This window comes from Narcine bancroftii, chromosome 6 (genome assembly GCF_036971445.1).
Source record: "Narcine bancroftii isolate sNarBan1 chromosome 6, sNarBan1.hap1, whole genome shotgun sequence".
Taxonomy (NCBI): Eukaryota; Metazoa; Chordata; class Chondrichthyes; order Torpediniformes; family Narcinidae; genus Narcine; species Narcine bancroftii.
The window spans coordinates 126,552,803-126,580,790 of record NC_091474.1 but is presented as its reverse complement, the minus strand read 5'-3'; the positions used below and the strand labels follow the sequence as shown (position 1 = coordinate 126,580,790).

The 27,988-nt window shown below is 43.1% G+C and overlaps 1 protein-coding gene and 1 long non-coding RNA gene across 15 annotated transcripts in view; one reads left to right on the top strand and one right to left on the bottom strand.

Annotated features, from left to right (window-relative positions):
- Positions 1–847: 847 nt before the first annotated feature.
- Positions 848–20,206, top strand: LOC138736453 (uncharacterized). The gene is made up of 3 exons (XR_011340283.1): positions 848–935; positions 6,022–6,173; positions 19,985–20,206. It is a non-coding gene; the product is annotated as an uncharacterized lncRNA (long non-coding RNA).
- elovl5 (ELOVL fatty acid elongase 5) overlaps positions 2,161–27,988 on the bottom strand; it is a 134,782-nt gene continuing 108,954 nt past the window's right edge. For all 14 annotated transcript variants that reach the window (XM_069886003.1, XM_069886004.1, XM_069886010.1 and 11 more), the window contains 4 exons: positions 27,172–27,343; positions 18,939–19,063; positions 9,252–9,386; positions 2,161–6,023 (listed from right to left, as the gene is read on the bottom strand). In XM_069886003.1, the coding sequence (XP_069742104.1) occupies positions 5,898–6,023; positions 9,252–9,386; positions 18,939–19,063; positions 27,172–27,343 (558 nt within the window). In that variant the 3' untranslated portion in view covers positions 2,161–5,897. The remainder of the gene's footprint in view (positions 6,024–9,251; positions 9,387–18,938; positions 19,064–27,171; positions 27,344–27,988) is intronic.

The following is a 27,988-nucleotide window of genomic DNA, read 5'->3' as shown; positions in this document are numbered from 1 at the left end:
CGGGAGTAAGCGGGGGGGGGGGGGGGGGGGGTTTAGCGTTTGTAAGAGGCAAGTTTTTCATCCAGAGTGAAATGCACTGCCAGCATTTGGTGCTGGAAGCAGGTACAATAGGATCTTTTAAGAGTCCATTAAATAGGTGCATGGACAGAATAGAGGATTATTGAGAAATTCTAGGCAGTTCTTAGAGAAGGTTGTTAGGCCGAAGGGTCTATACTGAGCTGTAGATTTCTATGAGTAAAATGCAGGCAAATCTAGAAGCACAAGTGCTGGATCCAGACAAGGCATTTCAAAGTGTTACTGAAGTAATTGGCTGCTTCCATTGCCCAACCCCTCATGACAGCTGGAATGTTCTCAGGCTCCGTAGATGAAGCTGAAGAGTGGAGGAGAGGGATGTTAGCAGTTGCTCACACCAGCCTTCTCATTAATGTGAAGTACATTTCAACCCTGTCATGGATGGGCAAGATGACAAAGCTGAACTTTTGCGCTCTCACTGTCAAGATGTGAGACCACAACAATACCCCCCGTTTTTCCCGTCTCCTGCCATGTGCTGGGACTCCTGTGGTCCCACAGAGTGACAGAAACTGCTCAGATCCTTGCTGAGACCCTTGGCCGTTGATTTCCAAGACACCATCTCCAGGTCATTGAGGTCACAGCACAGAAGGCAGGACCTCAGCTCGTGTCTCCAGCACTCTCACCCCAGTTCCCCATTGTTTGGGCTGGAGGCTACTGGCCAGTGGTGTTCCACAGGGAACATACAAATGATTGTGATTCACACACGACTTGGAATGAAAAAATGAGACAGGAGGGTGAATTTGCAGATGTCACAAAGATGAGAGGAGCTCTAGAATGTAGAGGGCGATGAAAAATACATTAGGATATAGATCCATGGCATATATGGGCAGAGAAACAGAAGATGGAATTTAATCCGGACAAATGTGAGAATAAGTACAGTTAATGGCAGGGCTTTGATGTGCAGGGGGATCTGGGGGACCAGGTCTATAGATCCTTGAAAGAGGCAGTGCAAGCAGCCAAAGTGGTAGAGAAGGTACATGGTCTGCTTGGCATCATTGGGTGGGGCATGGACCTTATGAGCAAGGAGGACATGTTGCAGCTAGACAGAAATTTACTGAGGCCACACTGGGTGCATTGTGTGCAATTCTAGTCACACAGTGACAGGAAGGATGTGGGTGCAGAAGAGGTTTCCTAGGATGTCGCCTGGATAAGAGAGTATGAGTTATGGGGAGAGGCTGGAGAAACTGGGATTTTTTTTCTGGAGGAGATAGAATTTTATAAAATTATGAATCTTTATTTCCCACGTCAAATACTGGAGTGAATGTGTTCATGCTGAGGGGCGGGGTATGGGGTAAGTTTAAGTGAGATGTGTGGGGCAAATATTTCACACAGAGTAGTGGGTGCCAGGGTTGGGCTTCCAGGGACAGTGGTGGACGCATATACAATGAAAGTGTTAAAGAGGTTTCTCGATAAACACACAAATACCAGGGAATAAAGGGGTCAGGTGCATGCAGCAAAGTTTTAGTTTAACCTGGCCATCATGTTCACCGCAGAAGTCATGAGCCAAAGAGCCTGTTCCTGTGTTGTACAGTTCTAGGTTCTAATCCAGGAGACATCAAGCTTTATTTCCAACACTCACAGCCAACACATATGGAAAGAACTGATTGGTTTTATTGTGTATATTTCGGATGTACCTTTTTTGTTGTCCTTCACTTGTCCTGCAACCTTCAGCAGGAGAATGGGATCAAGAGGAAAAATTCATCAACCACAATTCGAATGGCGGAGAAGACTCGATGGGCCAAATGGCCTTATTCTGTTTTCAGGTCTTATAATCTGTTTGCTCTTGGTGGGAATCACTCTCTGCCACCTTGTTAACAAGTCCCACAGGCTACTCTGCTTCTAGGTCCACAATCTCTCCCTGAGGTGAGACTGCTCAAGGGGTCTCTGAACATCTCCCAAGGACCTCAACTGCAGCACAGCACTGTTAAGTCTGTGTCTGAACTAGCACTTCACCTTGCCGTATAATGACCAATAAATGCACCATCAGTTTCAAAGCAGATTGACAGGAACCAGTTGAAGTGTGAGCAAGCCAAAGTATGCTTATGTTTTGTATGTTTGCTGAATTACAAATAGACAAGGGTAGCTGTAGAAGTTTAGTAAAGATTTTAATTCTGTAAATTTTTGAGTCTGCGGTTATTACAACTGATGAATATTCAAGTCACTCAGACACAGATTAAACCAGCACACTCATGATCAAAGTTTACCAAACAAAACATCTGATTTGACAAATGAGAGCAGCGCAAACTGAATAATTCAGTACTTGTATGAAAAAAGGAGATATGGTGCGTCACACTTAATTAAGACAACACTAACACTTAGAACTCACAATGTAGGGCACCTTCAATTCAGCATACACCCAGCATTAACTTTCCTTCTGATATACATTAGGAAAAACAATGCAAAGTTCCAAAAAACCCTGGCATTTTGCTCTCCAATAAGGATTAAAAAAGAAGACAATTCTAGCCTTCACTATGGCCACTAACCTTGGGTCGTCTAAAGGTACCATTCTTTGATGTTTTGTCTGTAATCACCCCCTTGTTAGACACCCCTGTGCAGCAGTTAAAACATCTACAAGCCCTAAAAGTACTTGGAGACCCTGCGCGTCTTACAGCTGTAGCCTCAATAACTCCGAACATTCAAACTGTTTGCTCCCTGTCTATGGAATTGGAAAATGTAAGGAGCTTGTACATTCTCCCCGTGACCTGCGTGGGTTTCTTCCGGGATGCTCAGGTTTATTTTCACGTTCCAAAGGCATACGGGGTTAGTAGGTTATTTGATCATATGGGTGCGCTTGGGTGGTGCGTGCTTGTGGGCTGGAAGGGACTATTATCGTGCTGTATCTCTAAGTTAAAATTAAAAATGAAATTAAAAATTATAAATTCCATAGAAGGAATAATTGTCATTTAAAGCACATCAGAATGTTTGTAAAGATTCAAGTGTAGGGAATTTCAAATGCAGTTTTTAAATGATCTTTTGACCAACAATGACTACACCTTTCTATAAATTCAAAGCCATTGAAAAAGATCCAGCTTCATAAATGTGCTATTATTTCAACCGGATTTGCAAATTACTAATTTGCGCAGATTCGGAACTGTTGTACTATATTGGGTGTTAAGTGACAGACACAACTTCTGGTCTTGTTTTCAACTGATTGATACCTGGCACACTTCCAAGTTGGGATGAGCAAATCCTCTTCTTTTGAGAGATTACTGGATGGCCACCCTGGCTTCAGATTGGCTGAAGAGTGTCTGTAATATTCACAGGCTTTGGGCCAAAAATATGACTTACACCTCATACTACCAGAGAACACAGCCAGCTGAAGAAACCAGGAGACACTCCTAGATTGCTGGAAACACTTCATTATTAGTAAGAAAATATGATATCTATTCACAGTATTCATTAATATAATCTTGAAGCAACTAAATCAATAGCTATCAAATGTGAACTTCAAGGAGAATTCAGGGCAACTCACTGCAGTTTAATTCAAATTAGAAGCCACATGCAATCATGTTTTCCATGCCAACCTGTAAGCTAGGTTTTGGAACCTGCAAAAATTTTTAAGGCATTTGTGTAACTAGATGAATTATTCATGGAAAAAAACAGTTACATATCTCTTAGACAGATTATGTTATCTTCCTGCAGGTTTAATGTAGAACAATCTGGAGGGTAATGCTTGGTGTACTGGGCCACCATTCTCAGCTGCACCTCCTTGACAGGGTTTCATCATTCACTTCTGGTCTGTGACCAAGATACTGTCCATTTATTCACCAACCCAGCTCATTAATTAATGAGTGGCTCATCGCATATACTTTCATGTTCCATAATGCTACTCCCCCACAACCAACCTGTCCCTCTTGTTTGGAAATCACCACCCATCAATGGCATTTTGTTGCTGATTTTAAAAACTAACAATAGCATCCCAAATCCAGTGCACATTGAAACTCTGTCCAGCACTGACAGAGCTCCAATTCCTTACCACATCCGGGCTGAAGAGCTTGCGTTGGCTAGTAATTCAAACCCGTCTCCCTCCCCACTCCATATGGGACACAGTTCCTGGGCTCAGTTCTCTCATAGTCTAAAAGTGTTGTGGCATATACACAAAACGCCCACGTCAGTAGTAATTAGTACCAACACAGTGGTTATGAGGGCTCTGGAAGTAATGGGTTCATCAGAGTCTGTATAACCGAGGGAACATTTGGTCACCATGCTCACCCTGCACAGAACAACAAAATAGGCTTGTTCATATCCTTTTTAACTCACAATGCCCCACAACCAGCATCTGAAAGTGGACTGAACTTGCTCGTCTATTAGCAGACATGAGTGCTGGATTAACACAAAGAAATCTTTTAAAAAAAGGATTGCTCAAAGTCTGACATGGAAAGAGAAAATGCAGAAGCTACAAAACAGATCCACCAGAAAGAGAAGAGCTTCTTTCCTTTCTCAAATCACCTTTGGGGCTGCTGTGCATGTCTAGGATTTCCTGTTTTTAACCTCAGATGTCCTGGAAACAGGTGCCAGACGTCAGGTCCAACTGTGCAAACCACCCCAGAGCATCAACCAAATATCACAGAAATTCCTGAGAAAAGGGACTGGATTCCTAGGGTAGGATGTGGGTGGGGGGGGTAAGTGGGAGGGAGTGGGGTTCAGGGGTAGGATGTGGGGGTAAGGGTGAGGGAGGGGTTCAGGGGTAGGACATGGGGGTAAGGGGGAGGGAGTGGGGCTCAGGGGTAGGACATGGGGGTAAGGGGAGGGAGTGGGGTTCTGGGGTAGGACGTAGGGGAAATGGGAGGGATTGGGGTTCAGGGGTTGGGTGTGGGGGTAAGGGGAGGGAGTGGGGTTCAGGAGTAGGATGTAGGGGTAAAGGGGAGGGAGTGGGGTTCAGGGCAAGGACATGGGGATAAGGGGTGAGGATTAGGGGTTCTGGGATAGGATGGGCCATAAGGGGAAGGGAATGGGGTTTTGAAATAGAGCATAAGGCATAAGAGCAAGGGACGGGGTTCTAGGGTAGGACGCAGGGTGTGGGGGAGGGAATGGGGTTCTGGGCAAGGACAAGGGACATAACAGGTAGGGAAAGGAATTCTGGTGTAATAACTGTTTCTAGAGTAGGTTGTGGGACATAAGGTACAGAGGTGATTTGGATCCATTGGCAGAAATTCTGCTCTAATTAGCTGAGTTAAGTTGAGCGGCCTCAACAAAAAGGGGCGTTGAGGCTGAACCAGTTCTGATTGTTGGATGGTCGTCTGCACCGAGGAGGAACTGACTGTATTAAACACACCTGAAAAGCACTCAATTATTTGCATGGCAATACAGTCAAATCCCATTTTATTAAAACCAACAAGCCAACTCGTACATTTAAACGAAGGGAGCTATGGGACTCTTGAAACCTAATAACTACGCAGCATTGAAACTTTAGATCGAGCTAAGGCATAAATAATGTTTAAGGTTAAAGTGAGGACAAGACCATTCCTAACACACAAATAAGCAGTAAGGCAACAAGAGTGTTGTGAACTAAAATTAACTGTATTTCATCTGACTCACACTAAGGTCCATAGGTCTAGTTCAGAAAATAATCTACCACTTTTAAAATTACATAGAGCTGAGATGAATTTCTCTATCTTTCTAAGAGTTTTTTTTTGGGTCAAGGAAGTTTTTCTAAACTTATTTTCCCTATTAATCACCACAATATTCAGTTCCAAGTCCCCAGCTCTATGGCTATATAGCGCAGGACTGGATAACAGTTAACACATTGGCAACTCTTGAAATTGCCTTAGAATGTCACAAAAATCTAAGTGTGTTCAACAAAGCGCAGTACTAGCCCTGGAATCTTAGTGTGTTTTCTTTGCTGAGGGGTGTTCTGTCTGTGTAGTGAGGCCGTTTGCGTGTCCATTCACAGCTACTGTGGAGCCATTTATTAAGTCTTTGCCTTTGAACGCACCCCTTTTCTTGTAGGTCTGCAATTGACAAAAAAAAAGACAGACAAATGAATGCAGGATCTTCTGCAAACAGCTGCACTGTGGACTTACTGGTACAAACGCACGAATGTCCCCTCTTCATCGCCACTCTTCAAAGAAATCTGCACGTAATCAGGACATCAGTAGCAGGTATAGCAGTGCGCTGCAGGACACTAATATGTTGCAAAGTTTTCCATTTGGAGCAAAACCATAATATCTACAGGAGCATCAAATTCAAGTCTGCCAGGCTGGGAAATAGCTTCTTCCCGCAGGCCATGAGGATTATGTTTTTTTACATAGAACTTGTGTGATTCTTCCATTCTGAAGGGTCTCCCTCCCTTCCAGGAGTGGCTGTTCACACAGGAATGACCAAAAACTCCAAATGTCCGTATCACACCGCGAACACCTGAAGTGCGGTATTTAAGGAGTCTGGATGTCCTATTCGTTGGCCCGTTGTTCACGGATCACTCTCAGTTCAGTTTGGAGTCGAGGAGGTAAAATGTCGGAATGGGGAATGAGTCCCTTATTCCCGTTCCGATCTTTTTACACAGACTGCATTCCGGGAAATTGAGACTAATTTCCTGGAACGCAGTGGCTGTGCGAAAAACATCATTGATGAACAGTATCTTGTAACTGAGTAAATCATCTCAAAATTATTCATATATATCTTTATATGTGATTATTGTGTACTGTGTATTTTGTGTATGTTTCCTAAATATGTTCACCATTTCCTTTTCAAATTTAATCCTAATTACTTCAAAACACAATTTTAACATATAAAACATGCAAAGAAAATATACCTTAGTTGCAAGATCATTTGAGGTATCGAATGCCCTGGGTTGTCACTGGGATTTCAATGAAGCTACATTGAGAGCCACCACAAACCATCAGGCTTGGCGTGTAGCACCACAAGCAACATTAAATGTGATTTTTTTATATATATAAAGGAGTGCATTTCAAAGCATCATGCCCAATTACTCCCAAATTGTCCCAGTTATGAAGGTGCAATCACTTTAAAAGATGACGATTGCCTATAAAACCAGTAGGGCCCCTTAGTTCTAAAACAAAACTTTTGATTTTAAACGGTGCGATTGCATTCTCAATACAATGAGAGGGCATCACAGAAATGGGAAGAACCATTTGCCATTTCACAGCCCTTTGGATTTTGGCTTCAACTCATTAATACAGCCACACCTTGGAAGTTAAATGGTGATACATTTAGACACCGGAGGTCAATGGTCACCTTTTTATGTATCCAACAGGTCTGGATTAATTGTGATGTGCATGCACCGTAGTCTGGAAAGATGCTGTTTTGTCTGGTTGTACATGAAGATTCAGATGATGATAAACTTGAACTTGCTTGGACTGTGTGTTAAGGTGCCAGGGGCCTGGAGTGAAACCCCACTGCTGGTCTCTTCTCTGAAACATCCCTGGTGTGCGAGACCATTGGGGACCCGCAGATTGCTAGGGTACTACATTCTCCTTCATTACCCCACTCTTCTCCCCGCCATGATGACCACGAAACCCCTCCATGCAGCTCTCTCCATCCTGGAAATTCCACCATCCCCAGATACGCTGGACTGTCACAAGCAATAAGCTCGTGGCCACTGAGAACTCTTCAGGCTGGGGAGGGCTCTGTGAGGGCCAAAAGATAGAGCCATCAAGAGATACAGCGTAGAAGTGGGCCATTTGGCACCAGCCATTTAAAGTGAGGGGGGGAGGAGAGATTAAACATGAACCTAAGGGGTAACTTTTTTACACATTAGGTAGTGGGTGTATAGGGTTGGGGAGTGGGGGGAGCGAGGACAAGCTGAAGCCACCAGCCTTGCCATGCAAGGGACAACTCTGTGCACAAGGCCACTGTGGGAAAATTGGGGACACTCTCCACCAGGGCGGGGACAGGAGTGCTTTTTGGAGGAGGGGGAGGGAAGAGGGATGAGGGGGAGGAGAGGCCTGAAAACTACTGGCAACCCCTCCTCCCACATCTCCCCTGCCTTACTTGTTCAAAAGACGGCTGGGCACAGCAGGCCTAACTAGGATGGCTCGCATTATTTTAACTATCCCCTTTCTTTAGAGATTAAAATCATGGTCCAAAGGTCTCACCTGGAATAACTGGGACAGTGAATGCATGAATGTTACCCCAGTGCAGGTAACCGGCTTGTGTGCAATTCAAGGATATCCCAGCAAATCAAACCAATGGTTCTGACTTGCTATCAGAAGAGGACATTCGACCCATGATGTTGTGCCGACCGACAGAATTCAATATCAAGTCCTGAAGGTCACAACGTGGCCAGAAAGAAATTGAGGCGCTGGTCCTCAAGATGGCATTGGGTCTTGTTGGAACAGTGTGGGAGGCTACCTATCTATAAATCAGATAAGTTAAAAGGTTTGGACGCTACCCGTTTCCCTTTAAAGTCCAAGTACCCATAATATTGAGAAAGGGAACCCACAGCTGAAAATATATGGTTGTGGTAGTGCAACTCCAGAGATCCAGGTTCAATCCTGACCTCCGGTGCTGTCTGTGTTGACCAGGTGGATTTCCACCAGGTGCTCTGGTTTCCTCCCACATCCCCAAGATGGGATGGTTAGTAATTCATTGAATACTGAATCTTGCCTGCATCGTAGCTGGGTATCAGTAGAACCAGGAGGGAGTTGGTAGGCATATGAGAGTGATCGGGCTATTGAGAGTGGTAGCAACACTTTGGGCCAAATGACCTCTGCTATATCAACAAGAAATATAAAAGATCGTGTGACCTTTCTTTGTAATTCTATCATGACAAGCTCTAAAGATATTTAGAATGAGGTAAAGAAGTCAGGACAGAAATGTTCATTAAATTTAAACCATTTTGTTAAATTGGGGCTGGCACGTGGTAAAACTAGCAAAAGGAATTGACATCCATCTGACCGTAGAGATTTATTCTTGACACAAAAACTGTGGAATGGGTTGCTGTGGTGCAACGAAGATTAAAGGCCTTTCCCATATTTAATTATTCGGTAATAAGAGAAGGTAACTTTGTTTCTCAGCTGGTGTAAATAAGAATGCAGCAATGATGCAAAGTGTGGATTAATTCCCCTTCCAATTAGCTCCACTCCTTGGTGATAGGCTGCTGCGTTTCTCTATTGGAAAATGCACAAGTTACATGCCCGAACACAGGAATTTTCAAATGGAATTAAAAGATGTCATGCAGACATTGAAATAAGGATTATTTAAACAGCACGATCACTTGCCTGAATGTAGAAGTTTGTGAAGAGGATAATCAGAGAGATCATGTAACCAATCTGGAAATATAGCCAGCCACTTGGAAATCCACAGGGCCAGATAACACCGAAACTAGTCTGAATTATCGTCAGAACGAACTGCAGCTGTAAACATACGAGAAATACGCGTAAGCAAAGACAAATATGATGCAGAGCACCAAATTTTTATCACAAAACCAGAGAAGAAAATTTAGCTGCGCTAAACTAGAAAGCCTGCAGATGCTGGGTCGAGTGCAATAAATAAAGTGCTGGAGAAACTCAGCAGGTCACGCAGCTGCTGTGTCCATGACATTGATGGCCCTTTACATCCTATGGATGCTGCATGACCTGCTGAGTTTCTCCAGCACATTTGTGTACTGCAAGTAACTTTTTTTTCAGTGTTCAATATCAATTATTGTCATATACACCTAAATTCCTACTTACTGGAGCCACACAGGTACAGCAAGTACAATGGTGAAAATTACATTACCATAATATGTCAAAATGGAAAAAAAAGCTAAAAAAAAGGATGGATAAATAAATGCTCACAGTTGCACAGTGCAAGGAAAAAAAAAGGGAGGCTTCATATCTAGGTCCTGGAGTAGTTTTTGGTTAGGGTTTCGGGTCAGAAGGATAGCTGTTCTTAAGCCTAGAGGAGCTGATCATCTGGCTCCTGTACCTTCTACCCAAAGGTACTGTGACCAGGGTGATGGGGGTTCTTTATCACGTCTTCTTGAGGCAGTGTCTCAACTTAAATGCTTTTGATAGGCAGGAGATTGTTACCCATGATGAACTTGGCTAGGTTTGTCACGCTTACAGAGATGATGGTGAATTCGACAATAGATGTTGTGTGTTGTCAAGTGGTTAGTCTGATATTCAATGTTGAAAATTAGACTGGAATTTTTCTCAAAACTGTAAACTATGCTACCATATCTTTGCCAGGTCATTTACATGTGTAAATAGCTTTCCCAGACATTTCCGGCAGACAGTGATCAGTGAGGAAGGACTGTTTGTTAACACTATTGGCAATTCCTTCTTACATTTCCACACACCAAATGGCAAACTTATCTATTTTTTGAGCTTCCAAATTAAGCTGAGTTAGGCTTACAACGATTCTTGCTTAGAGGACCCAGATGAGATTTTTCATCTTGATAGCTCGAACAATGTAGAAGTCTTCAAAGCTGAAAGACTTTGATCTGCAGACTCCATGGTTAATGTCTGGAACTTCCGCTTAGTTGAGGAATGCTACCATAGACAACAACTTCATGAAGGGGAACAGGATTGAGTGTGGGGGACCTCCCCACTCTTAGCTCGAACTCTCCAGGTCAGATTCCTTCCCCGTTTCTGGAGAAATCCTATGGGAAAACCTCAGGACAGTGAGAAAAGATGAGTTATCTGGCTGGGTAAATCCAAGGCGAAAGTTTAGATCAACCCCAAAAATCGTTTGTGGCATTCAGAGATCTCATGAAAGGCTTTAATTCTGTTAACTATGAGGTCCTGTGCCAACCACTGCTTAGCTTTGGCTGGGCACAGAAACTCCCCAATGGCATGAGCCTTCTGTGTAATCATTTGACCTCCACCATCCTGTAGACATTCGGAGGTTGACTCTTCTGCTGTCAGCAGCAGTCACCAAAGGCTGTTGTCACCTAAATCCATTATGTTTGCCTCTCATGTGCTCGTCATCAGACTCCATATGCCAAGTCCGAAATCATGAGGACATTAACCATTAACTAACACTGTGCTTGTGTAATGCATGCAAGGGAAGATGTGCAGGGCATCATAAAGCATGGGACTCAAGTTTTTTATTTATATAGCATTTTTTTTCAACTTGCATTGACCAAAGTGCTGTACAAGCCAAGGCAATTGATCGAAACTAGTACAACTATTTACAGAAGAATGGATTAAGAAGTCAACATTTTTGCTAAGCAAGTAGAAGTGTTCCACTGACCAGCCTCTGGACATCCCCCACCTCCAGTATGTCTCACGATGTTGCACATGGTGGGAAATATTTCCTCACTGCAGTAGATTCCAGGGAGACAAGTGCAGGAAAGGATCAGTGTGTAAATTCTGCATCAACAATCATGAACTCTGACCTCCAGCAAAAATCTGCACCCAATGTGTGGCTCACACCAACTCTTTGGCATCGAAGACCGAGGAATGGGACCACCTGCACATCCTCTAATGGAGATCACTGCAGAAATGTCACTGCCCTTTCCAAAGCTACATGGGGACCAGACAGCAGGAGCATTAAATGGGAGTTGTGCAGCTCCAGTCTCCACCTCTCAGCAGTCAAGGTCAAAGTAGGTCAAAAGCAACGTGACCATGACACCTTCAAAGGATGTCTGAAAATATCTTGAATTGAAACTTGGGAAGCTCAAATCACTCGGGCTACAGGAGGTGTGTAACCGTTTTCTCCACTTGTCTTCGGCAGTGGAAAACAAAAGACAGAAGATGAAGGGACGAGAAATGGCGAGAACTTGACCAGGGCTTTCCTTGGCCAATCTGCGTGACATTTGTCTAACAGTTTGTGCCTCAGAGAGTGAGCCAGCTGACGACCTATGATAGTTCCACTGTCACCACCGGCTCTGGATAACTTTTTATTTATTTTAATTTATTGATAGTATGACAGAAGCTGATTTCAGCCATTGAAACATCCCTCCATTTATTTTATTATGACTCCCTCCTTGCCCTCTGCCTCCTTCTCTCTTTCCCCTCCTTCATCTCTCTCCCTTTGTCTTGAACTCTCTTTCACACACCTTCTGTCTCTCACACTGGCACCATTGATTTTCGTTGCTCAATGCTCTCCTGAACTTTTACACCAATTGCAGCCAAACTTCACACTGGAACACATCAGTCCCACATTTTATTTAATCCATCAGCCAGTATGAAAGCCAGTCATGTTGCCCCTTTTTTCGTTCCGTCTTCATCATACACAATATATTGCTCTGAAAGTCCCTTCAAATTGTACCGGGCAAGATTTTGCAGCCTATAACACAATTAACAGGAGGTCCACTGGGAGATTTTACAGGTGGTTATGCTGTCAAGGAGCATGTTACCCGGCCCTTCTGCACCCAATCGGGAAGCAGGCAAAGGAAAAACAAGGCCTTCAAATCCAATTTGAGGATAAGCTGACTTTGTTTCTCTCTGAGTAGAGAAGGCTTATAGAGGGGTACATACTGTGAGAATCACAGAGAGGGACACGCGGTCCCTTTGTGGCAGAGCTGAGAAGACTGATGGGCAGAGGATTAAGGTGAAAAGCAGAAGGTTTGGAGGAAAATTTTCAGCCCAAGGGCAGTTGAAATCTGTGTGTGTGGAAGACGGAGAAGGTCCTCTCACATCATCTTCGGGGCATCTGGACAAGCACCTGAATGGGGAAGGCTAGTAGACCACAGGCCAAGGGCTGGTGAATGGAATTATTATCGATGGTTGGCATGGTGAGATAAAATGCTGGGTTCTATGCTGTTTGACTCGATGACTCCAAACTGAATTGAAGCATCCTCACAGAAACACCTGTGGTTAAAATTTAGGATCACAGAAGAGTGCTGAAAAATCAACAGAGAAATAATGGGAGACTTTCCAATCTAGTTGCCAGTTACCAGTGTAAAAGAGGAACCTTGAACCAAGAATGAGATGGAAATTAAGTTCCATCAACAATTAAAGATTCGTATTTAAATCTCCAGTAAAAATTAAATTGGGAAGAAATTAAAACTACACTTGCAAAATTCCCCTGTCAGTAATTAGAGAAGACTGCACGACAAAAATATACACGAGAGAGAAAAAAGCACTGGCCTCAAGAATTAGGAGAGTCCTGTCTGGCTGCATGGTTCTGTGGTAGCAGCAAATCTTCAGAATGGAAGTCACAGAACATAGAACATTACAGCACAGTGCAGGCCCTTTAGACCTCGATGTTGGGTTGACCTATACATTTCTACCAAAATAAAAGGACTAAACCGTTCTGTGGTGGAACACTGTGTTCCAGTCAATGTTCTGGTTGCCCCATCCCTGATACTGTAACTCCTCCCCCCAGGATTCCTAATAAAGGCGGTATCGCCCAATCCCCTCCCTCGGAATTGGGCCAATAGCATGTAAGATATGACTGTAAGTTTATAGCGATTAAAGCCTATTAATCTTGACCTGGTCTGTTGGGTCTAATTGATAGTGTAACACCTTCCTACTTTGTAACCCTCCGGTTTTCTTTAATCCATGTGCCTGTCTAAGAGTCTCTTAAATGCCCCCAATGTTTCACCCTCCACCACCATCCTTGGCAAGGCATTCCAGGTAGTCATAACTCTGTGTAAAAAAAACTTACCCCTGACGTCTCCCCTAAACTTTCCTTCCTTTATTTTGTAGAGATGTTTGCTATTCCTGCCCTGGGAAAAAGGTGCTGGCCGTCCACCTTATCTACGGCACTCAGAATCTTATAAACCTCTATTAAGTCGCCTCTCATCTTTCTTCACTCCAAAGAGAAAAGTCCCAGCTCTGCCAAACGTGCCTCAAAAGTCTTAATTTCCAATCCAAGAAATATCCTGGTAAATCTCCTTTACACCCTCTCCATTGCTTCCACATCCTTCCTATGGATTTCAGATTCAAATTTCAAATTTATTGCCAGAGTACATACATGACATCACATACAACCCTGAGATTCTTTTTCCTGCGGGCGAGGCAGAATTACCACTTAATGATAGAGCATAAGTGGCAATTCAGATGGTATCCAAGATGGTGCCAGCAATCCATAGCGACTTTCTGCAGGCTGAGAACCCCTATTAAATTCTCCTATAATGAGATGATCAGAAATGAACACAATGCCCTAAGTGTGGTCTCACCAGGGATTTGTAGAGTAGCAACATGATTCTTGACTCTTGAACTCATCTCCTCCAATAGGGAAGCCCAACATCCCATAGGTCTTAACTATCCTAACAACCTGTGCATCAACCTTGAGAGATGTATGGATTTGGACCCTAAGGTTCCTCTGTTCTTCCACATTAAGTATCCAACTATTCACCCTGTACTCAGCCTTCTGATTTGACCTTCCAAAATGCATCACCATTTTATGTTACAGCACAGAAAAACAGGCCACTTGACCTTACTGGTCTGTGCCGACCAATAAAACTAGCTAGTCCCGCTGACCTGCTCTCATTCCATAACCCTCCAGACCTCTCCTATCCATGTATTTATTTAATTTATTTTTAAAACTCCAGATTGAATCTGCATTCACTACATCAGATAGCAGCTCATTCCACACTCCTACTACTTTCTGAATGAAAAACTTTCCCCAAATGTTCCCCTTATACCTCTCCCCTTTCAGCCTTACACTTTCACACTTATCTAGATTGAACTCCATCCGCCACTTTTCCGCCAAACTCTGTATCCTGTCTATATCCTTTTGGAATCCACAACAACTTTCAGCTCCATCCACAACTCCTCCAACCTTCATATCATCTGCAAATTTAATGACCCGTTTCTTCATCTTGGTCATTCATAAAAATCACAAAGAGCAGGGGTCCCAGAACAGATCTTTGTAGAACTCCACTAGTCAATGAACTCCAGGCAGAATACTTTCCATCCACTACAAACTTCTGCTTTTTACCTGCAAGCCAATTTTTAATCCACACAGCCAAGGTCCCATGCCTCATGACTTTCTGAACAAGTCTCACATAGGGGACCATGTCAAATGCCTTACTAAAATCCATGTAGACCATATCTACCACTCTACCTTTATCAATTTATTTTGTTACCCCCCTTAAAAACTTAATTAGCTCGCGAGGCACGAACTTCTCTTCACAAAGCCATGCTGACTATCTTGAGTAGACTGGACTTCTCCAAATGCTCATAGATCCTATCCCTTAACAATCCTCTCCCTTAGTTTACCCACCACTGAAGTAAATCTCTCCAGTCGAAAGTTCCTGAGATTCTCCCTATTACCTTTTAAAATGAGGGGACCATGTTTGCCATTCTCCAATCCTCTGGCACCTCCCCTGTGGTCAAGGAGGACTCAAAGATCATAGCCAATCCCCCAGCTATCTCTTCCCTCCCTTCCCACAGCAACCTGGGGTATATTGCATCCGGCCCCAGGGACTTATCAATCTTAATGTTTTTAAGAAGATTCAACACTTCCTCTACTTTAATCTCAGCATCATTCAGCACACGAGCCAGTTCTATTCCGACCTCACCCTGTTCAAGGTCCTTTTCTCTAGCACATGTTGCCTCCTTTATCCTTTAGTGGCCCCACCTTCATCTCACCACACTTCTGTTCTTCACATACATATAGAACACCTTGGGGTTCTCCTTAATCCTACATGCCAAGGCTTCTCATGTCCCTTAGAGCTTTCCTAAGACTTTTCTTGTTCCTTCCAGGAACAATATAATTCTCATGAGCTCTTCCTGTCTTCTGCTTCCTAAATCTAATGTATGCTCCTTCTTCCTCTTAACAAGCTGCCTCACCTGTTTTGTCAACCACGGTTCCCATTTCCTACCATTTTTTCCCTGTCCCAGAGGGTCAAACCTACCCGAAATCAGCACACGTGGTCCCTAAACTTCCTCCACGTTAGTTCTGTGCTTTCACCCTTGAACATTTATTTCCAGTTTACTCTCGCTAGTTCTTGCCTCATCCCATTGCAATGATCCTTTCCCCAATTAAACATTTTCCCATTTTGTCTGCTTTTATCCTTGTCCATAGTTTATGCTAACTGATACATTACCCAGAACCAGATCCAGTCTGGCCTCTCCTCTCGCTGGCTGGTCCATATACTGTGTCAAGAATCCTTCTTGAACACACCTGACAAATTCAGCCTCCTCTATCCCTCTTGCAGTCAGGAAGTGCCAGTCAATATTAGGGAGGTTGGACACAGAACTGACTTGATGATAGAACACAGAGGTTGGTCATGGTGGGTGGTTACTGAAATTGGAGGAAATTGTGTACCACAAGTATTGGTGCTAGGTCAACTGTGGTCTGTCGCCTATATTAATAACTAGGATGGCAATACAGCTAGCACGTTTAGTGAGTTAGTGTAGTGGATAGGTTACACTGGACAACAATTTTTTTTCAAAAGGTTTGCCGTCTGGGGATTATGATAGACAACTTCAAGATGAACACAAAGATATTCTCAGATATCAAAAATCATGTATTAACTTTTACTGAATAATTAATAAATAATTAAACATACACTTGCCACATATGGAACAGAATGTATCGTAGCTGTTCCAACAATGATGAGACATTTCTGCTATATTGAATCTTCCTGAAGACAAATGCTGTAATTAAGTGCTTACACTCACTGTGCTATTGTATTGCCTGAAGAACCTGTGCATCAACATGCGTTCAATCTATAATCAATGTGATGCAAAGCATCTGTATATTGTGAGCTGCTTTTATAGCCTGTCTGCATCTATCCTGACTAAGCGTGCCCAGTCTTCACCACATTTGCATAGCATCCGCACTGAGTGCATACCGAGGCATGCTTGGACTGACCAAAACAGCTTGCTTTGTGGACAATATACTAGTAGACAGAAAATTGCAAAATAGTTTAGATCTAAAAAACAGTGATAGGATATTTTTAATGTGATTTTTGTGATCAGCAGCTCAAAATCTACAAAACACACACAGGAAGCAAAATCTTTGTTATACAGTGTTATTTATGATTAACAGAGGATCTAAATAAACTGGGAAAGTTAGCCAAGAAAAGGGAGAGGAAATTTATAGTGTGAGGTGAGGTCATTTTGCTAGGTTAAAACAGGGCAGGACTTAACTGGTGAATGGTAGGGCACTGGAGAGTGTTATAGAGCAGAAATACTTGGAGGTGTAAGTGAATAGTTTAATTAAAGGGACAATGCAGGTTGACAGGGTTATGAAGAATGCATGGTTAAGGCACTGAGTACAGGAGCAGGAATGTCATGTTGCAACTGTGTTAATGAGGGTGTTCTTGGAGTATTATGCAGAATTCAGGTCAGCCAGTTCTGGGAAAGTTTTTATTGAGCTGGAGAGGGAGAACATTACTGGGACTGGCAACCTTGAGTTATAAGGAGTGAGGATAGGCTGAAACTTTTCTCCCTGAAGTGGAGGAGACTGAGGGAGAGGGGACTTTTAGAGATAATAAAATCATCAGGGTCAAAGATAAAAATTGTCATGGTCTTTTACTCATATTAGGGGGGATCTGAAACTAGGGCGTAGGTTTAAGGTGAGAGGAGAGAGATTTAAAGGGAACCTGAGGGGCACTTTCTTCACACAGGAGGATGGTGTTTGCCCCAAGGAAGTGGAAGAGATGGGAAAAATGACACTGTGTAGAAGACATTTAGTCAGGGACATGGATAGGAAAGGTTCAGGGAGATGTGAGCTGAATGATCACCATGGATAAGTTGGGGTGAAGTCCTCTTTCTGCATTTTAGAGCTTAATGACTTGTCCTGGTACAAAGACCAGGTTCAGGAAATGGAGCGCGAAGGAAGCAACTTTTGATTCTGTGTACACAGCAGAATAAATGCTGTTGTTAAGTAGGCAATCAGCTTCCCATTTCCAATCTTTTCTATCCCCGTTGCAGTCGCCTTCACAGTTTTACTGTCATTGCTGTGATTATTGCTTCTCTGATTGGAGTGAAGCAAGAATGTCTGCAGACTCTGTGATTGTATCTGATTAGTCTCTCACACGATCTCCAAGCCACTGCCTTCTTTACTCAGCTCTAGTGATTTCCTTTTCTCTTTTTCCTGTGGCTCTTTACATCCTCCCCAATGGTCCTCCTCCAAAACCCTCCAGGGTAGAGAACTCCAGAGATGCACCACCATCTGCGGAGGTTGTTCCCACTACCTCAGTTTTAAATGACTGCTCCTCAATCTGTTAGGTTTGTCTCCTCATTTGAGATTCTCCCTCCAGCGGAAACATCTCAATGCCTACCCTGTCATCTCCCCAAAGCCCCTTCTTTATAATAATTTTTTCTCTGTTATACGATATGTGCAGCTTCACAATCCTGGGAATAAGTGTTCCTCCTGTCTGAACATCTTCCGTAGCCTCTTCCTCCATTCACCTTACTGTATCTGACTGGTTTTCCTTGCTAACGTCTGCCTCAGGATTTTGCACTGTCGGGACTTTCCATTCAATTTTTCTCACTTCCCTCTCTTCACAAGCCAGTGAGCTGACAAGGACAAATTAATAACCATCTGGACACTATAAAGATCAGACAAAATCTTATTCGTCACTGACTGTAAAGTGTAGTGTGTGGCAATGTAGGAAAGCCAGTCATTAGAGATGGGGTAGAAAGTGATAGTTAAATATATTTCTTTAGAACCAAATAAGAACTTCTGCCACTCTGTTCTAGAGTGATGTTCATAAATACATGAACACACAATGCATACATCAACACACAAATACATACACACACTCACACGCACAAGCATGTGCGCGCACACACACACACACACACACACACAGCATTGCTGGAGATCAGATTTTTTGCTCACAGTTAAACAGATACTTGATTCAAATGAGAAAGTGGAGCATCCTTGGGTGGAAATGATCGATCATCACTTTTGGTTGGGACATTCCCTTGACAAAGGATGCCACCCTGAACCATTTCTACCCATGGATGCTGCCTGACCCACTGAGTCCCTCCAGCTCCTCCGTGTTTGCTCAGGTTTCCAGTATCTGCAGTGTTGGCATTTCCCTTACCCAGTCTAAATGATGTTTCACTTACCAATTGCCCTTGCGTGATGTACTTCTTCCACCAGAGATAAGGTCGCATGGCTGGGATCGCAGACAGCCCATAATAGGAGTACATCAGTACATGGATGAAACTGTTCAGGGTAGCCCCAAAGAAAGCTGCAAATCACCAAGGGAATGTCAGCTGAACACCACAGAGACACAGATTGGAAAATACACTGATGCAAAAATCTGCGATAGACCATCCGACAGAGAAGCAGAATTAGGCCATTTGGTTCATTAAGATTGCCCTGTCATTCTATCTTAGCTGATGTCAAACCCATTTCCCTGCCATCTCATTGTAACCCTTGATCTCCTTCCTTTTTGACCTCCATCTTAAATATCCCAAATGACCTGGCCTCCACAGCAATCAGCGGCAGCGAATCCCATGGATTCACCCTCCTCTGCGTGAAGAAATTCTTCCTCATCTTTGTTCCAAAGGAATGTCTGAAGCTGTGCCCTCTTGCCCTTGACTCCATAACCACTCTGTCTAGGTTTCAATGAGATCCTTCCTCATTCTTCTAAACCCCAATGAGTGCAGGCCCATAGCCATCAAACACTCCTCATATGATAACCCTTTCATTCCAGGAATGACCCTCTCCAATGCCAACACAACCTTCAATAGGAGCCCACATTACATACTTGTTTTGAGTTCTTGTATGTATGGCCCAAAACTGGGATATACAAGAACTCAAAACAAGTATGTAATGTGATATTATTTTTTTCAGCTGAAAGAATCCAGCTTCTAAGTTCTGATAACCCAGATTTTAAAAGGCCTATTTTTCAGCAACAAAATTAGGAGCACAATCTCTATCCATCTAGAAGTTATGAACTTGCACAATTTTTCTCTCTAAATAGGTGAGCAATTAATGAACTTGCAAAGTGATTAAAAACATGGATTACTTAATATAAATGCTGTAAGAAAATGCAGTAAAATTCTCAACTCGAGGATTTGCCATTCAACTCTGGGTTTCTGAAAACTTGGCTCGTGTGGAGGTGACACATAAGGGACACTCTCCAAGTCTTTTTCTAATTTTCCAGGACAAGACGCAAACTTGGATTGTCTACATGGCAGTGTGCAGACATCATTTGGTGACAAGAATCAGATAAAGGTTTGACTAACAGACGGCCAAGTATCGGACCTTTTGCATCACACAATGGGATGTTGCAAACACCTCTGAATTAACAGATAACAGTTATCAAGGGAGTAAAATTAACTTCTCATTTGCAACTGGTAACTGCCAAACAGTCAACTTTTATTCATGCAAGGTAGGGAACATGGGGTGTTACTTCATTGCACAAAATAACCCTTCCTTAACGGACTAAGTATATCTCATCCAAAGCAGTTTAGCTCTCATTCTAACCACACAGACCAAAAGAAATTGATGATTTATCAAGAGATATCTCAATTTATCTAAAAAGGCCATGGAAATTTAACGACCACCAATTTAGCAAATGTAATTGTAAATAGAACAATTAAAGTACGGAAACAGGCCATCTCAGCCCCTCTAGTCCGCACCGATTTAAGAGAATTCTACTAGTTCCACCTATCTGCTCCCCATCCATAACCCCCCCCCCCCACCCAATCTCCTCACATCCATGCACTCATCCAACCTTCTCTTAAATTACAAAATTGACCCTGCTGGAAGGTCATTCCACTCAGCCACTACTCTCTGAGTGAAGAAGTTTCCTCTCATCACTTCTAAATTTTTGCCCCCTAACCTTTAACTTATGACCCCTCATTCCAATCTCACCTACCCTCAAGGGGAAGAGCCTATTCACATCTACCCTATCCGCCTCATAATTTTAAATACCTCTATCAATCCCCCCTCAACCTTCTACGCTCCAATGAATAAAGACCCAGTCTACTCAATTTTTCTTTGTATTCTAGATACTGCAATCCAGACAACATTTTAGTAAATCTTCTCTGTACCCCCTCTACCTTATTGATATCCTTCCTATAATTTGGGGACCAGAACTGCATATAGTATTCCAAATTTGGCCTCACCAATGCCTTGAACAATCTCAACATCACCTCCCAGTTCCTATATTCTATGCTTTGATTTATAAAGGCCAGCATCCCAAAAGCCTTCTTTACCACCCTATCTACATGAGAATCCACTTTCAAAGAATGATGAACCGTTATTCCAAGATCTCTCTGTTCCTTTGCATTCCTCAATGCCCTCCCCTTCACCGCATACGTTCTGTTTTGATTATTCTTCCAAAAATACTTATCTACATTAAACTCCATCTGCCATCTTTCAGCCCACTCTTCTAAGCAGTCCAAATCCTTCTGCAGTCCCCGAAAACCATCTTTACTATCCACAACTCCCCCTATTTTTGTATCATCCACATTTTTACTAAACCAATTTACCACTCCAATTTATTGAGGGGACTTTCTCACAGTTCAAAATTAATTAAAGGTCAGTTTATAAATGCACCATTTCAAATCACTAGGCTTGGAAAGGGATGTTGCCTGGTTGTTAAATTTGCATGGGGCCAATCTGGGTTTGAGAAAGTAAATGGCATTCCTGAAGAGCAATTAAACCCAAAATTATACTCAGCTCTCCCACCCACGAACATTCTTGACTTTGGAATGACTTGCATTTAAGGGGCAGAAGGTTACTGCACTGTTATTGCCCAGTGTTTTACACTAAATGTGCGCACAAAGCCTGGTAGGGTGCCATAGTTAGTGTAGTGGTTAGCGCAACTCTATTAGAGTGCCAGCGACACAGGTTTGAATTCCCCACTGATTGTAAGGGCTTTGTACGTATTCCCCCGTGAATGTGTGGGTTTCCTCCGACTGCTCTAGCTTCCCCTCATGCCCCAAAGACACATAGGGTCAGCAGGTTAGGTGGTCACGTGGGTGTATTTGGGCAGCGTGAGCTCGTGGGCCGGAGACATTGTGCTGTGTCTCTACTTACAAGTGTCCTGGATTTAGCTCAGTTGTCAGAGGGGATTGGGTTAAGACAGGAATGTTGTGTGGGCAGGAATCATGGACGAACAGATTTCCCTATACCTTGTGACCTTTAGGGCAGGAAGCTTTCCAAAAGTTGATGCCTACAAGAGGAAGTGGGAACCGTCTGGGTGGGGAGGGGGGGTCAGTGAAACTGAGTCAGAGCTCTCATACAGGGGTGGCCACAGCATGGGAGGTCAGCAGTTGAGAGGAGTGTGTATGGCGTCAGGGGTTATGGTCATGCAGCTGATCAGTAGTGATTGATAGGAGCAGAGAAGTTGTAGTCAGTTTCTTCAGGAAATCCTGCCAGTCCACCTAGACCATGAGTAATCAACTTATGTATACTTTGCCCATCACACTTCTGCTTTTGGCAGACTGGTGTCGAAAGACCAAGAAACAGTGGCGGCAAAATATCATGGTGTGAAACAGCATACAAACAGGCCTTTTGGCCCATTTTCCCTCCTGTTACTCTACCTGTGCACTCCACTGCTGACCTCCCGGCTCCCCACACCCTGTCAGCCTTCTTTCCACCTTCCCTCCCTCTGTTCTCAATGCTGTCTCTCTCCCATTGGCCCACAGTGTACTCAGTGACCAAGGATCACCCACTTACTCTGATCCCATACTAATATCACTTCCATCCACTCTCTTCAGATTCTACCCTCCCCCCGCCAACCATCATACGTCCCTCTCTCTGACACACGAGGGGCAATCTTCAGCATCTAGTTAGCCCTACCAACCTGAAGGTCCTTGGAATGTGGGAGGAAACTAGAGCCTGGCCACTGGGAGAGCATGAAAACTCCACACAGACAGCATCAGGGGTCAGGATCGAAGAAGTTGCTGGACCAACTCTGCTGACTGCAACACTGTATCATCTAAACGAATGCACAGAAGCTATAATGATAGCTAAACATGGCTGCCTCCCAAAAGGGCATTGATCACCAAAGGGTTATCTCAAATCCATTAATTCAAACTGGGTTAGTTTCTGCATCTGGAATGCCTGTTGTTTAACCTCTGAGTCAACCTCAACTCACCCCATGGTTATTGTGTTATTATGTGCATAAATAAGGACTACATATGAAAGGGAGTCCGTTGAGTCGGTTAAAGCAATTCGTTGAAAATAAAGTTGGTTAAGTGTTAAACCCCTGTAAAGTAATTCTTCTTGAAAGAACAAGCATAACACGGTGTCAGAAGTGTCTGAGTGAGTAAGAGAAGACAGTTCGTAAGCATGGATAAGTTAAGTCCTCCCACACCGATGCAATTTACTGTCAATCTAGCTGATAACTGGAAACACTTCAAACAGCGATTCAACATTTACTTAGAAGCTGGTGGAATGGGAGAGAGTGATGGGAAATGGAAAGTGTTTATATTTCTGCACATGATGGGTGAAGATGCCTTGGACATCTATCACAGTTTTCAAATTGATGAGATAGCTTTCACGTTGGACTCTGTGATGACAAAATTTGAGGAGTATTTTGCTTCAAGTAAAAACGAGCGATTCAAGTTTTTCTCCTGTGACCAGAAACAAGGTATGAGCTTTGACCAATACTTAACCAAGCTTCACACACTGATTTCGTCCTGTGAATTTGGAGATTTGAAATATTCACTCATTAAAGACAGAATAGTTTACAAAATCCCAGATCATGGGCTTAGAGAAAGAATGTGACATAAAAAGATTTGACTCTAGAAAAGGCAGTGAATATTTGTAGGGCAGCAGATACCACATGAGCACAAGCTAAGGAGCTGCTCAGGATAGACACAACAGTGCATGCGATGAAAACAGAGAAGCAGAGCACCAGGAGTTTCCCAAAGCAACAACAAATCAAAGTGGTAGGTTCAAACAGCAAATGCAGCAGATGTGGATGTAGATATATTCCAAAGATACGTCCTGCCTATGAAATGTCCTGCAATAAATGTGGGAAGAAGAATCATTCTGCTAAGAGCTGCAAAGCAGGGGATACCAAGAGAAAGGTGCATACAGTGGACGAAGAAGTAGAGGAATTCTTCGTGGATTCACTATAGAATACTGCTGGCAAAATGGAATGGATCATTCCAGTGTCTGTGAATGAAACAGTGATTCCACTTAAGCTCGACACCAACTGGAGCCCAGGTGAATGATTACAAGACTCTCACCGTAAAGAGCAAGATTTATCCAGTGAAATTAAAAGTGACAGGCTACACTGGAGCGAACGTTCCAAGAAAAGGGGGCTGCATGGTGATCTTCAAACACAAAGGGCAGCATCTAAAGTCACAGCTACTGATTGTAGAAAGGAGAGTGCAGCCAGCATTAGGTCTGAGTGCATGTGAAGAGCTCGACTTGGTGAAAAGAGTTTTCATAAAGGCTTCATAGACCGAAGATATGCCCACAACACTCATGGAAGAAAGGACAACTACATTGGAGAAGTAATATTTTAATGTACAGAGAGAATCAACCTCATTACATGACATGAATGACAAACTGGAAAATGAGTTGACAAATAAGGACACCTTTTATGCCAACTCGAAGACAAAAATAGACAGTAACAGGAATGTCTGGAACTTGCTGAACAGAAACCGCAGCAAACAATGAAGTAAGCAGAAATGTTACCAGAAGTAGAAGCTGAAACTGCCCAGCGAATTGCACCTCTGACAAAGGCTGACAAGTGGCATGGCAGCATAGAAGAACGTTTGAGACATTTAGAGACTCAGCTTAAAGGAGCCGCCACACCATCAGAAGAGGAAATGTCAGCGATGTCGCCCACTGCAGCAGCTGTGGCCAAGATTGTGAAGCCTGGAATGAAGCTCACAGAGTTGTATAATGGATATGTTGAAGTCCAAGATCAATTACTATTAGCAAAACAGGAAAATAAGAAAGTGAATTTGGATGAAATTGTGAAAGAAGTGGAGATGAAAGCTGTTTCTGAAGAATATGAATGTGTGCAGAAATATGTGGTAAATTCCTCAGCTAAATTAAATTCATACTGACTGTGGACAATCAGTCAGTACGAATTGGAAACAACGTCTCCTCCTCACTGATCATCAACACAGACACATCCAAGGATGTGAACTTAGCCCACTCATTATACACCCATGACTGTGTGGCCAGGCTCAATTCCAATGCCATCTATAAGTTTGCCGATGACACCACAGTTGTCGCCAGAATCACAAATGGCAATGACAAAGCATACAAGAGGGAGATAGATCAGTTCGTTAAATGGTGTAACAACAAGAACCTTGCACTCAACGTCAGCAAAACCAAGGAGATGATTGTGGACTTCAGAAGGAAGTCAGGGGAACATGAGCCAGTCGAGAGCTCAGTAGTGGAGAGGGTCAAGAACTTCAAATTCCTGGGTGTCAACATCTCCAAGGATCTGTCTTAGAGCCTCCATGTTGATGCAATCACAAAGGCGGCTCGTCAGCGGCTATACTTTGTGAAGCATCTGAAGTGATTCGGTATGTCACCAAAGATTCTCGTAAACTTCTACAGGGGTACCGTGGAGAGCATTCTGGCTGGCTGCATCACTGCCTGATATAGAGGCGCCAACTCTCAGGATAAGAAAAAAATTCAGTGGGTTGTTAACTCATCCTGCGACATCACAGGCACCAGTCCTCACTCCATCGAGGACATCTACATGAGGCCGTGTCTTAAAAATGCAGCCTCTATCCTCAAAGACCCCCACCACCCAGGCCATGCCCTCTTCACTCTGCTACCATCGGGGAAAAGGTGCAGGAGCCTAAAGACGAGCACTCAGCGGCACAAGGACAGTTTCTTCCCTGCTGCCATCAGATTCCTGAATAATTGATGAACCAAAGACACAGCCTTACTTTTCGTGCACGATAATTGTTATTATTTTATTTTTGATAATAATGCTGTAAGATGATTATAATATAAATGTTTGTACTATATGATGTTGCCACAAAACACTGAATTTCCTGATAATAAATTCTGATTCTGAAGATGCCATAAAGGAAATTCGCCATTTACAAAAATGCACTGATGCAGTGAATAAGCATGCTTCATTACTCAACCAGGAGAATTAGAGCTATGAAATTCAAGGGTCAGATTTTTCACAGCAGAATAAGGTGCTTTTGATGGAACTAGAAGATGCACGAGGAAATCATATTCTACGTGAAGTTGAGTTACTTCTGCTGACATAAGCTTTTCCTCTGACGTGATTTCTCATGACCTGGTGACCTTTCGTAAAGTTGAAGAGCCACAACAGCAAAATCAACAGCTGCTGGTTTGTGAACTTGCTGATACAGAGGAAAAGAGTGGGGGAAAAAAAAAACCCTTCACGGATTTCTGAACTTTCAGCTGAATCTTGTGGATGCCCTGAATGAACTTGAACGACTTTGTGAAGCCACAAGTCATCAGATGCAACTGGTGGAAAGAGACTGACCACAGAATGTAGATACTTTCATTATGTGGACAGAATTTTGTGTCTGTGCTTTGTTTTTTTTTTAAAAGGGGAAAGATGTGTTGTGTGTAAATAAGAACTACAATTACCCAGCATGCAATACATGGGATTGGGTGGAAACCAGAAGTGACAGATGAAAGGGAGTCAGTTGGAAATCAGTGAAGCAGCTCAAGGAAAATAAAGTCGGTTAAGTGTTAAACCCAGGTAAAGTCATTCTTCTTGAAAGAACAAGCATAACAGTTATGATTTAGCCCAAACATTCAATCAAAGCTCACAAATGAGAGAGACGACAGGTTTCCCTGACAGTATGCCACACCAAACCCAACCCCTCTGCAAAGAAGTCCTTTGTCGCAGCCTGAAACAAGAAAAGCATTTTACAGACTGACGGGCCAGAATTTCTGTGAACTTTCTGCCACTGAACTGACGCACAGTGCAAGGATGCAGCTTCAACACAACGGCTGCTGAGCAAGGTAAAGGCACTTGTTGTAAGGACACAACTAATGTTGCTGACCTGAGCAGATTTTCTTTGAACTTGGAATTTTTTTAACCATTTTTTTGGAGAGCCAACCTTAGTTTTAATCTTTTACATGTGGACTTAATGTTTTTACAGGTAAAATTTATTTAAGCTGCTGACAAATTGCTTACATCGAGGAGTTTGAATACTTTAGTTTGTTGCGAGAGTGCCAGTGATTTTAAAATTGGATAGTACAGGAGAGACTTGTGAAGGGAAGGCCATAGTGGATAATCTTTAACGTTGAGCCATAGATTCAAAGCACCATACTCAGCCAAGATTCAGAGAGACCACAAAAGACTTGGGTTTAGTTGCCCTTTTAAAGATAAAAGCACCTAAAAAGAGGAAAGATGGTAATCTCTCTTACAGTGACCGCAGGGCACCCAGTTCATAACGAACCACCAGATGTTGAACATGGTGGCATGGTGGTAGACATGCAGGATAGTGATCTGATGGTAGTTCTTTCGTAAAATGAAGAAAAAAGTGTCCATGAACTCGATGAGTTTGGAGAAATAGTACCACCACAGGATATGGATAATCTATGGAAAAAGAGGGAATAACAGTCAAATGCAGTTTAACATGGATGCATCAACAGAAACACTAACAGTTACCTGTTCACACAGGTTCTGGAGGCACATCAACTTATCAACCGTCTTGTAGCAAATCTATTAGTGAGGAATGTTGGAACAAATGTTCGTCTCCCTGCCTGGCCACAAACTCCATGCTACAAGTCATTGCAAACAACAAAAACATCCAAACTACTCTTCCAAATGAGTTTTGTCATCCTGATGGCCACTGGAAGCTTGACAGAAATCAAGGGAGAAATCGTTTGACTAAGCAACACAAGTTTGTTCATAACTAAAACAGAAGAGTGGTACTTGCGCATTTCAGTTTGGAGATAAACAAGAAAACCTCTAGATGCCGGGGTTGAGTGGAATAGACAACCCTTTTGTTGGAGACAGCATCAATTTTCGTTAACCCACACCACCCCGGTCTCTCTCATTCCCTAACTTTCTGTCTCCTTTCCTCCAGGTCTAAACTCCCCTCCCTTCTTCTATTGGAGAGCAACCTTTCTTAGCCCTCTGCCCTCTCCTCCGTCACTTCAGTTTTTTTCACTTCTACCCTCCCACCTGTATGACCTCTTACCTGTTAGCCTGAGCTCCTCCCCCTCTCCCATCCTCCCT